This window comes from Bos indicus x Bos taurus, chromosome 2 (assembly GCF_003369695.1).
Source record: "Bos indicus x Bos taurus breed Angus x Brahman F1 hybrid chromosome 2, Bos_hybrid_MaternalHap_v2.0, whole genome shotgun sequence".
NCBI classification, from domain to species: Eukaryota; Metazoa; Chordata; class Mammalia; order Artiodactyla; family Bovidae; genus Bos; species Bos indicus x Bos taurus.
The window spans coordinates 44573257-44586804 of NC_040077.1; the positions used below are offsets into that span (position 1 = coordinate 44573257).

The 13548-nt window shown below is 35.7% G+C and overlaps 1 protein-coding gene across 5 annotated transcripts in view; it reads right to left on the reverse strand.

The window, feature by feature from the left end:
• Nucleotides 1-13548, reverse strand: part of RIF1 (replication timing regulatory factor 1) — a 62327-nt gene that overhangs the window by 32782 nt on the left and 15997 nt on the right. For 4 of the 5 annotated variants that reach the window (XM_027561025.1, XM_027561017.1, XM_027561007.1 and 1 more), the window contains exons 11-20: nt 10378-10495; nt 9463-9633; nt 9174-9284; nt 8454-8516; nt 8106-8206; nt 6600-6686; nt 4838-4911; nt 4467-4647; nt 2778-2885; nt 2288-2437 (exon numbers count right to left, since the gene is read on the reverse strand). In XM_027561025.1, the coding sequence (XP_027416826.1) occupies nt 2288-2437; nt 2778-2885; nt 4467-4647; nt 4838-4911; nt 6600-6686; nt 8106-8206; nt 8454-8516; nt 9174-9284; nt 9463-9633; nt 10378-10495 (1164 nt within the window). The remainder of the gene's footprint in view (nt 1-2287; nt 2438-2777; nt 2886-4466; nt 4648-4837; nt 4912-6599; nt 6687-8105; nt 8207-8453; nt 8517-9173; nt 9285-9462; nt 9634-10377; nt 10496-13548) is intronic. The other variant, XM_027560998.1, reaches the window with a different exon arrangement.

The following is a 13548-nucleotide window of genomic DNA, read 5'->3' on the forward strand; positions in this document are numbered from 1 at the left end:
AGCAAGATCTTCTATGACCCACCTCCCAGAGAAACAGAAATAAAAACAAAAATAAACAAATGGGACCTAATTAAACTTAAAAGCTTTTGCAGGAAAACTGTAAGCAAGGTGAAAAGACAGTCCTCAGAATGGGAGAAAATAACAGCATATACAACTGGCAAATAATTAATCTCCAAAATACACAAGCAGCCCAATACCAAAAAAAAGAACCCAATCAGAAAGTGGGCAAAAGACCTAAACAGACATTTTTTCAAAGAAGACATACAGATGGCTAATAAATACATGAAAGATGCTCAACATCACTCATTATTAGAGAAATGCAAATCAAAACCACCATGAGACATCATTGTACACAGATCAGAACTGCCATCATCAGAAAGTCTACAAACAATAAATGCTGGAGAGGGTTTGGAGAAGAGGAAACCCTCTTACACTATTGGTGCAAATGCAAACCGGTACAGCCACTGTGGAGAATAGTGTGGAGATTCCTCAAAAATCTGGGAACAGAACTGCCGCATGACCCAGCAATGCTACTGCTGGGCATATATTCTGAGGAAATCAGAATTGAAAGAGCAACCTAGAGTCCTTTGGCAGATGAATGGATAAGAAAGTTGTGGTATACAGACACAATGGAGTATTACTCAATTATAAAAAGGAACGCATATGAGTCTGTTCTAATGAGGATGACGAACCTGGAGCCTACTATACAAAGTGAAGTCAGAAACAGCAAGAAAAATATTCTATATTAACACATATATATGAAATTTAGAAAGACAGTGTCGACAATTCTACTTTCATGGCAGCAAAGACAACACAGATGTAAAGAAGAGACTTTTGGACTCAGCAGAAGGCAATGACTGGATGATCTGAGAGAGTAACATTGAAATATATACACTACCATATGCAAAACAGATGACCCATGTGAGTTTGATGCATGAAGCAGGGCACCCAAAGCTGGTGCTCTGGGACAACCTAGAGGGACAGGGTGGGGAGGGAGGTGGGGGCGGGTTCAGGATGGGGGGGGTGGGCCACGTGTATGGCCAATTACTGTTCATGTATGGCAAAAACCATTGCAATATTATAATTATCTTCCAAGTAAAAAAAAAAAAAAGAAAACTAGTTATAAAACTACCATATGACCCAGCAATCCCATTACTAGGCATATATCCTGAGGAAACCAAAACTCAAAAAGACACATCATTGCAGCACTATTTACAATAGCTAGGAAACAGAAGCAAACTAGATGTCCATAGACAAATGAATGGATAAAGAAGCTGTGGTACATATATACAATGGAATACTACTCAGCCATAAAAAGGAACATATTTGAGTCAGTTCTAATGTGGTGGATGAACCTAGAGCCTATTATACAGAGTGAAGTACGTTAGAAACAGAAAAACAAATATCATACATTAGTGCATATATATGGAATCTAGAAGATGGTACTGATGAAGCTATTTGCAGGGCAGTAATGGAGATGCAGATGTAGAGAACAGATTTATGGACAAGGGTGTGGGGAAGGAGAATGTGGGATGAACAGAGAGAGTAACATGAAAACATATATTGTGCTAAGTCGCTTTAGTTGTGTGCAACTCTTTACAACCCTATGAACAGTCTGGGCCCGCCAGACTCTGTCCATGGGATTTTTCAGGCAAGAATACTGGAGTGGGTTGCCATGTCCTCCTCCCAGGGATCTTCCTGACCCAGGAATCAAACCACATTTCTTACATTACATGCACTAGCAGGCAGGTTCCCTGGGAAGCGCAACATATACACTATCATATGTAAATTAGATAGCAGTGGGAATTTGCTGAATGACTCAGGAAACTCAAACCAGGGCTCAGTAACAACTGAAGATGCATGGGAGGCGGAAGGAGGTTCAAGAGGGAAGAGACCTATGTATACCTATGGCTGATTCATGTTGAATGTGGCAGAAACCAAAACTGTATTGTAGAGCAATTATCTTTTAATTAAAAGATTTAAACAAAAAAGCTAACAGGTATGAAAAAACAAGATATAGGATGGCAAAGTCCTTGTACTGTTCATCTAGAATGGCAAAGGCACACCAGAGTAGTAAAAGCACATCACCATCAAGTGGTCCTGATACATGGACCTTAGAGTCCAATGACACAAAATTGTCTCGCAAAGCTGTTACCTGTTTTATACCTTAACTTCATTACTTATAAACTAAAAGCATTAGTTAATGATAGTTCATAAACATTATCTCTATTTACTTGAAAAGAATTTACTTTAAATACAAAAAAGGTCGGTATCAGAATAAACTCACTGAAAGGCCTTCATCTTCCAAACTGGACATTATCTTGGAACAAAATTCCTCACAGCATAAATTCTCTTCCGCAGTTGCCACCAAAGCTGCACAGCGAGCAAATGCTCTATATAATTCTGACCAAGTTTTAAGTAAGGTCTTCATGGTGACCTAACAATAATAAAAAAAAACTTAGAAAATGTGTATCTATATATCAAATAACTTAATAGAATACATCTTTAACATTTTAAAAACACAGTAACACTTAAGGTGTCAGAAGAGACTAGCACAGGATAATAAGTCTGCCCACATTCCCAGAGCTCTAACCGAAAAACTGTAGTAATACCACAATACCAGCAATTAACAAAGGTGAAGAGGAACTTCACTCTCTTCACCACTTTCCTTTCTCCTAAGCTGATTATAAGTCATAAGAAAGTCTTATAGAAGTTCATTACAAAGAGTAACATAATATTTAAAAACCGCAAATTCCTCAAGTAAAAATTTGCCTTACCACTGGAATTTTTTGTGCTGGAAAAATATGGTTTATTGGCAAAATCAGTGCACCATAGATAGCACTGAAATTATGTTCTAAGGCATCCCCTTGATTCACTTCATTGGTCTGAAAAAAGAAAATGAAGTTAGACAAATCACCATCTAATTCTAGTCCTAAATAGTGACATCTTATCACATGTAGTAAGAATCATGTTCCCCAACGTCGAGATGTTAAAACAGATGGTGAACTCCTAACCTCTGTAGTCTTTGAAATTAGGGTCCTTGCAGGTGTAATCATGCAATAAAGAAGTCATGCTGACTTAAGGCACACTCTAATCCAATAACTGGTGTCCTTATAAAAGAGGAAGTTTAATAGAAGATACTTGGAAGAACGCCATGTGAAGATAGGCTGAGATTGGAGTGGTGGATTCACAATATCAACAATTGCTGGACGCTAAGAGAAGCATGGAACACACTCTCTTTTACAGCTCCAGAAGAAACCAAATCTGCCAACATCTTACTATTGAAATTCCGGCCCCAAGAGCTTTAAAAAATAAGTTCCTGTTGATTTAAGCCACCAGTTTGTGGTAGTCTCTCAAGCAACCCTGGGAAACAATATACTGTGTTTTAAGTCCTAAACAAGAATCCCAGAGGTGATTCCACAAACTTTTACTATACGCAGAAGGTAAGACTCAAGCAAGGACTTATAAAAATGGCCTCTGCTGCTGCTGCTAAGTCGCTTCAGTTGTGTTTGACTCTGTGCGACCCCATAGACAGCAGCCCACCAGGTTCCCCCGTCCCTGGAATTCTCCAGGCAAGAACCCTGGAGTGGGTTGCCATTTCCTTCTCCAATGTATGCAAGTGAAAAGTGAAAGTGAAGTCACTCAATTGTGTAGGACTCTTCGCGACCCCATGGACTGCAGCCTACCAGGCTCCTCCGCCCATGGGATTTTCCAGGCAACAGTACTGGAGTGGGCTGCCATTGCCTTCTCCAAAAATGGCCTCTAGCAGACCTCAAACTGTAGGAAACCATTTAGGAAAATAAATCTTGTTCTTCCAAAGGAATATGTTTAATGGAGTGTTGGCTCAAGTAGCTAAAATAAGGGCTACTGTATAATCACATAATTCTTCAGAGTCTTCACTCCATTTGTAAGTAATAATTCCATTAAAGATTGATAAAGCTGCTAATGAACTATTAACAGTGACAGAACTTGAGCTCCATACCTTGCCAATATTATCACTTTTTAAAGTATTCAAATGTAAAGGTCAGTCAACTCAAGAATTAAAGGTTTAGGAACTACTATATGGCTTTGAGGTGTTCACCAACATGATTTGCCATAGAAATCTAAGAATATATAGTTTAGTCAAGACATTCATATTATTCCCCACAGCACAAATGCAAGAATCCAAGATATAAACAGGGAAATCCATATCTATCATGTGAGCCTTCTGGCTTTCTAATCGTAAGAGAAAATGGACTATTTAGTCCCCACTAAGTTACACTTTTTTGAATAAGGCAGAAACACAATGAAAAGAAATCAAGTAATTTAAAGAACAGAAAATTAACCACTCCCACAGATAAAATATGTAATATCTTCCATTCAAATACAAATTTCTATTCATATACTCATGTGCTATATAACAAAGAAAGAAAAAAAAGACAAGGTACTAAACTTGAGACAAAACATGCAGCTGACTTATATCATACCTGATTAATCAATTCTGTTAATGGGGTGACTATAATACTCCACATTCTCCAAAGATGCTCCTTGTTATCCAACTGCTTTGCATTTTGATTGACAACATTTAAGACAGAGTCACTGAAAGCGAGTGGTGAAGTTGGACCCGAAAGAACACAGCCCACAAGTGTTTCCAGGTTGAGAAAAAACCTGATGGAAAAAAATTTTTGAACTATGCATTAACTGTTCTTTTTGTAAAAATAAATTACATTACAGCAAAGTTACCCCAAAAATGAATCTCAACTTTTTTAATTTTTAAAAAAATTTATAATAGTCTAACTCAAAAGAATATCATTCAACAAACTTTCCAAAATAAACAAAACAGTTTGTTTAAAATTACCTTTCGTCTTCCACACCACATTCCAATAGATTATTATTGAAAGTTAACTGAATTAAGAACAAAGCAGGGGTTCCCTGAAGAAAGATGGGAGATGGCAATCAATTTTCTTGTTACCAACAGTACACTCTTCTTGTTACACTTGTTTTCTACAATTATTTGAAATATGACCCTTTTAAGTTTGAGGACTTTTGAAATTACTTAGGATACAACAAAAATGATAGCAAATGTACTTCCATAAACTACACACAAAAATCAAGTTCTTTATTTTAATTACAGCTGTTCCATCTAGTCAAGCAATTGAAGAATATTAAGAGATTCCAGATATAAACACTGACTTAAAACTTGCTGGATCAACAATACCTACCATCCAGCAGATATTAAATATATTTCACTATAACTAAGCCAGTGTTACAAAGCTTCCAAAACTTGTAACAGTAACCAAAACTACATTTACATAAAAGCAAAGAGAAACCTTTTATTCTAGAAGCCTTTAATCCAGGAAAATAGTTCCATCAATATGCCATTAGTTAATGCCTCACAAGCACACTTGATTGTATTGTGCTTTGCAAATACGGCATATTTTACATATTGAAGATTTGTGGCAACCCTGTTTTAAACAAGTCTACTGGAACCCTTTTTCTAAATGGTATTTGTTTACTTTGTCACATTTTGGGTAATTTTCACGATTTTTAGTATGTGTCCTGACTGCTCGATGGACCAGCTATTATTTTGTCTCCTTCCCTCTCCTCTGGCCTCCGCATTCCCTGAGACACAATATTAAATTTAGGCTAATTAACAATGCTCAAGTGGCCTCTAAACATTGAAGTGAAAGGAGCTGCACATATCTCACTTTCAACCAAAAGCTAGAAATGATTAAACTTAATAGTGAAGGCATGCTTAAAGTCAAGACCAGGGGAAGTAATTACAGATGTGGTAGAAATAGCAAAGAACTAGAATTAGGAGTGGAGCCTGAAAACGTGATTGAATTGTTGCAATTTTAAGATAAAATGTAAACAGATGTGGAATTGCTCCTTATGGATGAGGAAAGAAAATGGTTTCTTAAGACGGAATCTACTCCTCGTGAAGATGTTGTAAAGACTGCTGAAATGACAAGATAAACTTAACTGAAAAAGCAGCATCAATATTTGACAGAACTAGCTCCAATTCTGAAAGAAGTTCTACTGTGGGTAAAACACTATCCAACAGCATTATATGCTACAGATAAATCATTTATGAAAGAATCAATCACAGAAAACATCACTGTTGTCTTAAGAAATTGCCATGGCCACCCCAACCTTCAGCAACCATCATTCTGATCAGTCAGCAGCCATCAATACAGAGGAGAAACCCCCAAGCAGTAAAAGATTATGACTCACTGAAGACTCAAATGATTAAGCAACAATTTTAGCCATCAAGTACTTTTAAATTAAGGTATGTACATTGTTTTTTTAAGCCATAATGCTATTTACTTACACTCAGTAGACTATAATATAGTGTAAACATAACTTTTACATACCCTGGGTAACCAAAAATTTCATGTGACTTGCTTTATTCTGATACTCACTTTCTTAGCAGTGGTCTGGAACTGAACTTGTAATTATTTCTGAGCCACACCTATACTTTGTCTATGATTTTTTTCCTTTAGTATAATCAGTATATTCAAATTCAATTCTTTTTGAATTTTGCAATCTAAGTTTCTCTAACTTAAAAAAACATGGATTTTTAGCTAATTTAATCATATCATTACATCTAAGATACTTGCATTAAGAATATCCATATTAGCAACCTGATATGCTGGAGAACCTAATACTTTCTGAGGAAGTCCTTTAATTGTAATTTCCATGAGAACCTAAGAAAGACAAAAGGTTTTACTGTACATTAGTCATTAGTATTCAATATAGTTTTAACAATTTATTATAAGTAATGTTCAGTCATTAATGTAAACACATTCTTATTAGCTTAAAACATTCAAGTACAGAAACACAAAACATAAAAAAAAAAAAGGTCCTTCCTTATTTCCAGGAATAATCAATGCTGTCAGTCTGGAGTTTTTTTAGACCTAACTTTCCATATAAAGTACACAGAGAACATAACTTCCTGAGCTGGCTGTCATGTATCTATTCTTTTATGACATTATTGATATTATACTATGAGATACTTTGAACTTTCTTCACCTGACTGTGAAACAGTTTTCAGTCTACAGACATATTCTTAACTGATAAATGAATATGCATAGCTTATTCAAACTTTTTAAAAACTAATGGCCCTAGAGGCTATTTTTTATACTACAAAAAGAAATTCTGCAATCAATTACATACTCACTAGTGCCAGAAGCCAATATTCAAAGGACTTCTAACTAAAAGCTGGATCTAAGACACATCTCTCAAATGTGACAGAGCCTATCAAACTGCCATCCAAATGTATTAATACACAAGTATTAACCTGAAGTATATAACAGTGACATGACAAAAATTAGTGAAAATGGTTTCATATACTCTCATTTTGAATAGAAACTAATGATAATTATGCATTCGTACACACATTTATTTTGTTCCAGCCCACAGTGCTCTGCATTTATCAACTCATTTAATTATAAACTACTACTACATCTCTTCTTTACAGAGAGGCAAGGAAATAGATAAAGTATCCAAGTTCACTCAGTCAGTAGTCAGGCTGAGGTTCAACCTCATACTAGAGCCTGGCTATTAACCACTATCCTCTACTGTCACAGCAGGTATCACTGTCATGCACATAAAGGAAACAGACTCAAAGTTTATGTAAGGGTATGATTTGTTCCATCTGCAGATTATTTTGGGAAACTCACTATTACAAAAAGTATTCCCAATTTGCTTTCTTTTCTCTACTATATCGGTCACAGTTAAAATGCAAAAGCTCTACAAGATTATTACTAGGTATTTTTTCAAATGTACAAAGTAACAATTAGTGGAGCCCAGCAATCTTGTTATAAAATTAGTGTTCATCTGAGTTTCTTCAGTTCAAGTTTCACACTTATCTCATTTTCTCTGTACAGCCTATGCTTTTTCTCATCATATTGGAAGATGTGAGAGCTGCCATTGTCTTCATTTACTTTATTAAGGTTTCAAATGACTGCAAAACCAATGGGACAGCATTTATTTCAGTGCTAAATTGCTGATAAATACTTGATATACAATGTCTTCCCAAATCTTGATCTGTGCTAGTACCTTCAAAATAAAATTCAATTTCAGAGTATGGTTTTAAAATTCCAGCATACAGGTATTGTACTTACCAGTGTTTTCAATACAGGAAATACTTCTGAATTCACTATGCTTTCCAAAGATTTTAATAAGAGAGTCAAAACTTCAGAACCTGGTCTCTCTTTTTTGTTACCTATTCAAAAGCACAAGAAGGGTTATAGTTCTAAAGATGTATCTTTAGGAGTGAAAATACAGTCAATTCAGGAGTAAAAATATATACTCAGAGAGCTATTAAAAAGTAATTTTTAAAAAATAAAGTAATTTGATTAAATAGAAGTCTAGAAGATACAATACTTTAAGTGATTTCAAAATAAATTTTATATATGAAAGCCAAAAAATTCACTGGCTGCTATAAAAGTCTTAATCATTACAGTGCTTACCTGATTCAATAACTGACTTCACCAAGCTAATTAACTCCTTCCAAATAGCATTAATAACTACATCTGCCAAACAAAATAAAAGGTATTTTAGAGTGAAGTATATATAACTACAAAGGCTCCCCCTTTTATGCTTATACTACCGAAATAAACTGAGCAATACTTTGAAATACAATTCTCCTTGTAATAGTCAACCTTTTAACTCAGTTTATAATATACTATCACCTCATTTCTGTTTAGAGAAATATGTTTTCAAATGGACTAACACACTCTGGATAATTTTTTCTATCAATCATATTTTCTGTTATTGAACACTTTTTATTTTTGATACAAGGAAAAACCAAGATTCAGAAGGATATCTGAAAGCCACTAGAAAAAAATCTTCCAGCAAGTTAAATAGCAAACTATCTTATTTTTGAAATGTGTCATTATTTGATAGGCTTTAGAACACAGGAGGTTTAGGTATAGATACTAAAATCACAAAGCCCAGGTTTGAATCATAGCTCTATCACTTCGTAACCAGGCATAAGTTAGTTACTTCTCTGTACAACACAATCCCTTATCTGCAAAATGGGCTAATACACAATAAGGTTACTATTAGGATTAAATGAATTACATATAAAGCTCTTGCAGAACAATCTAGAAGCAAGTGGCACCATATAAATATTTATTTTATTTTTAAACACAAGTTTAAGCAATAAAAATCTTCTCTTAAATATTCACCAGAAGCATCTTTTCCAACTGCAACAAAGCTATCATGAACAGCAGTGATAAGTGTATTTGAGTGTTTGGAGAAAAAAGAAGAGCTGCTGATTAATGGATGTTCAAGTGGTTCTAAAAGAGAAAAAAAAAGACAGTTATTCAAAACCAAAGCTTTATGAAATAAATTTCCCAATATAAAATGTTAGGTGGTCTGCTATGTTTTCTATTAAAAGACATAAAATTTCTTCACCCCAATTACAGTGTTCTGAATTGTTTTAATAATTGAAATTATTTTTTAAAAATTAAATACCTAGGCTCAGTATAAGTTTGTTTTGCTTAGCAAAACTCACGACTTCTGGACCCAACAAAAAATGAAGCAACATTTCAAGCCCCAAAAGTTGTATAGAGGGGATTGTGGCCATTCCAAAATTTGAATTCAAGTTCATCCGAGGGGTTACAGGAGTTCCATATGGAGAAGCACCTTCAAAAAACAAAACAGCTAAGTTATGCATGATTAGTTACTCAAATATATTTTACATCATTTCAATGCAATGTACCTTTAAGATTAAATAATGTGTTTCTCAAATAAAAGTTGAAGAGTTTTTGTTTAAAGCCCATAACAGAGTTCCTAATACTAATCTTACTAAGGACTTCCCCAGTGGTCCAACTGATTAGACTCTGCACCCCAGCAGAGTGCAGGTTCGATCCCCGGTCGAGGAAGTCACAGCCCCAAAACAAAACTAAACATACCAGGTTAAGAAGAACAAGATTAAGAGTCCTACACACACAAAAGATGAGTGTCATACACCATTTAAATGAAAATAAATCTCAGGCATTTACCTATACCCTTAAAATATTAACATGCAGGCATTTCTAAAAATATAAAATTTGACTTAGAACAGACCTGCTACTTTTAATAATAACTCCTAAGATTCTAAAAACAAACCTAAGGATCTAATGCACTTTACATAATGTCATGGAAAAAAGTTGTCTTATCCAACTATAATAATGCAATGACAGCAGGAGACAGTAATTGGATTCTTCACCACCTGAGTCACCAGGGAAGTCCTAATTCATACAGAAAACAAAACAATTTTGTGATATGGGAACCAAAATTATGTGACTAATTTTATGTAAATTACATGGAACAAAAACTTGATTCAAAGTCTTTTAAAAAAAAATACAGAAAAAAACAAAAACAAAAACAAGTAGATCTACCTCTTACCTTTGTGTACTGGGGTCATAGGGCTTAAACCTGGAGTAGTAGCTACACGAGATGAACTCCCTTGAGGTGAAGCATTAGAATCAATGCTTATTGTGCTCTGAATCAGAGGCACACAAACCTATTGGGATTAAGTAAAAAAGAGACAGGGAACTGTATCCGTAAACTGCATAAATGTCATTTTTTAAAAAGTCTTACAAAATACAGTTAAATTTCCTTAAGAAGCAGTATCAATTGTCTTAGTATGTTGAAATTTTATCAGCCTTGATACACAAGGTAGAAACTGAAATCTGGAAAAGTGAAAAATCATATTACAATCATATTTGCCCTAAATATATATTATTTATAAATTTCAGTACTACATTCCAGATGGAAAATTATACACGTAAAGAGCTTTTACAAAATAACATATACATGAGTTTTAATGTTACTGGCAGATAGACCATTTTAAGCTTTTTAAAAAAACACCTTAAAAAATATGAACTAAGACAACTTCAAGCTCATTTCTAAGATTATTCCAAGACCTGTCAAATCTAGCCAGTAAGCAGATTATGCGAAGGAATGGATGGGACAATTGGGTAAGATTAGCCTACAAGGAGGACATCCCACGTGGTGCAGTGGTAAAGAATCCTCCTGGCAATGAAGGAGAAGCAAGAGATGGGGGTTCAATCCCGTGGTCAGGAAGATCCCCTGGAAAAGGAAATGGCAACCCATGGAAAGAGCCTGGTGGGTTACAGTCCACGGGGTCAAAGAGTCATACATGACTGAGCACCATAGCCAACTAGGAACTAATAATGGTAGAATTTGGAAAAATTATGATCCCAATCACATGCTAACAATCAATGTCCAATTTTAATTAGTTCATGCTTTAAGCTGAAACTCTAATACTTTGGCCACCTGATGTGAAGAACTGACTCATTTGAAAAGACCCTGATGCCCAGAAAGATTGAGGGCAGGAAGAGAAGGGGATGATGGAGGATGAGATGGTTGGAGAGCATCACTGACTCAATGGACATGGGTTTGGGTGGACTCCAGGAGTTGGTGATGGACAGGCAGGCCTGGCGTGCTACAATTCATGGGGTCGCAAAGGGTTGGACACGACTGAGCGACTGAACTGACCATGCTTTAACAAATTTAAAAACTTCAATATAGTAAGCAATTAAGCATTTAAAAAGAACTTGCTAAAAAAAACCCCAAGTATACTTGAGGAAGAAATGATAAACGAATTCAGCAAGGTATGCACAATACCAGGTTAACACACAGAAATCTGCTGCACTTCTATTCAGTAGTATCATCAGAAATGGAAAGTAAAAAATCCCTTTTAAAATCACATAAAAAAATACCTAGGAATACTCTTGATCAAGGAGGTAAAATTCTTTTATTCTGAGAACTACAAAACATTAATAAAGGAAACTGAAGATGATTTAAAGAAACGGGAAGGTCTGTGCACAATTACTGAGCCTGTGCTCTAGAGCTCAAGTGCTCCAACTAACGAGTCCCACGCCAGGGTCTGTGCTCTGCAACAGAAGCCACCACAATGAGAAGCCCGTGCACCGCAACGGAGAGTACCCACCACTCCTCAAAACTAGAGAAAGCCTGAGCAAAGTAATGAAGAACCAATACAGTCAAAAATAATTAAAAATTATAAAGACAAAAAAAAAAAAAAAGAAATGAGAAGATATCCCATGCTCTTGCACTGAAAGAATATTGCTAAAATAGCCATACTACCCAAAACAATTTAATGGGATTGCTATTAAATTAGCCATATGGAACCATCCCAGAATTGCCAAAGCAATCCTGAGGATAAAAATAACACAGGAGTATAACCTTCCCAGACTACTACAAAGCTACAGTAATCAAAACAGTGTGATAACTGCCACAGGAACAGATATACGGATCAATGGAACAGAATAGACAGCCCAAAAATAAACCTTGTGGTCAATCTTTGACAAAGAAAAGAATATACAATGGTGAAAAGACAGTCTCTTTAGTAAGTACTGTTGGGAACGTTGGACAGCTGCATGTAAATCAATGAAGTAGAACACTCCCTCGGAGAAGGCATTGGCACCCCACTCCAGTACTCTTGCCTGGAAAATCCCATGGACAGAGGGGCCTGGTGGGCTGTAGTCCATGGGGTCGCTAGGAGTTGGATACGACTGAGTGACTCACTTTCACTTTTCACTCTCATGCATTGGAGAAGGAAATGGCAACCCACTCCAGTGTTCTTGCCTGGAGAATCCCAGGGACAGGGGAGCCTGGTGGGCTGCCGTCTATGGGGTTGCAAAGTCAGACATGACTGAAGTGACTTAGCAGCAGCAGCAGCAAACTCCCTTACACCATACACAAAAATAAATTCAATGTCGCTTAAATACTTAAGTATAAGACAGGACACCATAAAATTCCTAGAAAGTAACATAGGCAAAATACTTGCTGACATAAATTATAGTAATGTTTTCTTAGGTCAGTCTCCCAAGGCAATAGAAATAAAAGCAAAAAAAATCCCAAATGGGACCTAATTAAATGTACTCAGTATAGTAAAGCCCCAGTAAAGGAAGGCATAACAAAATGAAAAGACAATCTACCAAATGGGAGGAAATATCTGCAAGTGATGTAATCAACAAGGGCTTAATTTCCAAAATGTATGAACAGCCCACACAACTCAGTAATGAAAACCCAATCAAAATGGGCAGAAGACCTAAACAGACACTTTTCCATGCCTATAGGCACACGAAAAGATGCTCAATTTCATTAACTGCATTAGAGAAATTCAAATCAAAGCTATAAGGAGGTACCACCTCACATCAGTCAGAATGGCCATCATTAAAAACTCTACAAACAACAAATGTTGGAGGATGTGGAGAAAAGGGAACCCTCCTACAACGTCAGTAGGAATGTAAATTGGTACAGCCACTATAGAAAACAGTATGAAATTTCCTCAAATAACTAAAAATAGAGTTGCCATCTGATCCAGTAACTCCATTTCTGGGCATCTATCTGGACAAAACTCTATACTTTGAAAAGACACATGCATACCTATGTTCAGAGCAGCACTATTTGTAATAAATAGCTAGGACATGGAAGCAATGTAAAGGTCCATCAACAGATGAATGCATTAAAAAACATGGTATATGTATACAACAGACTACTACTCAGTCATAAAAAAAATGAAATATA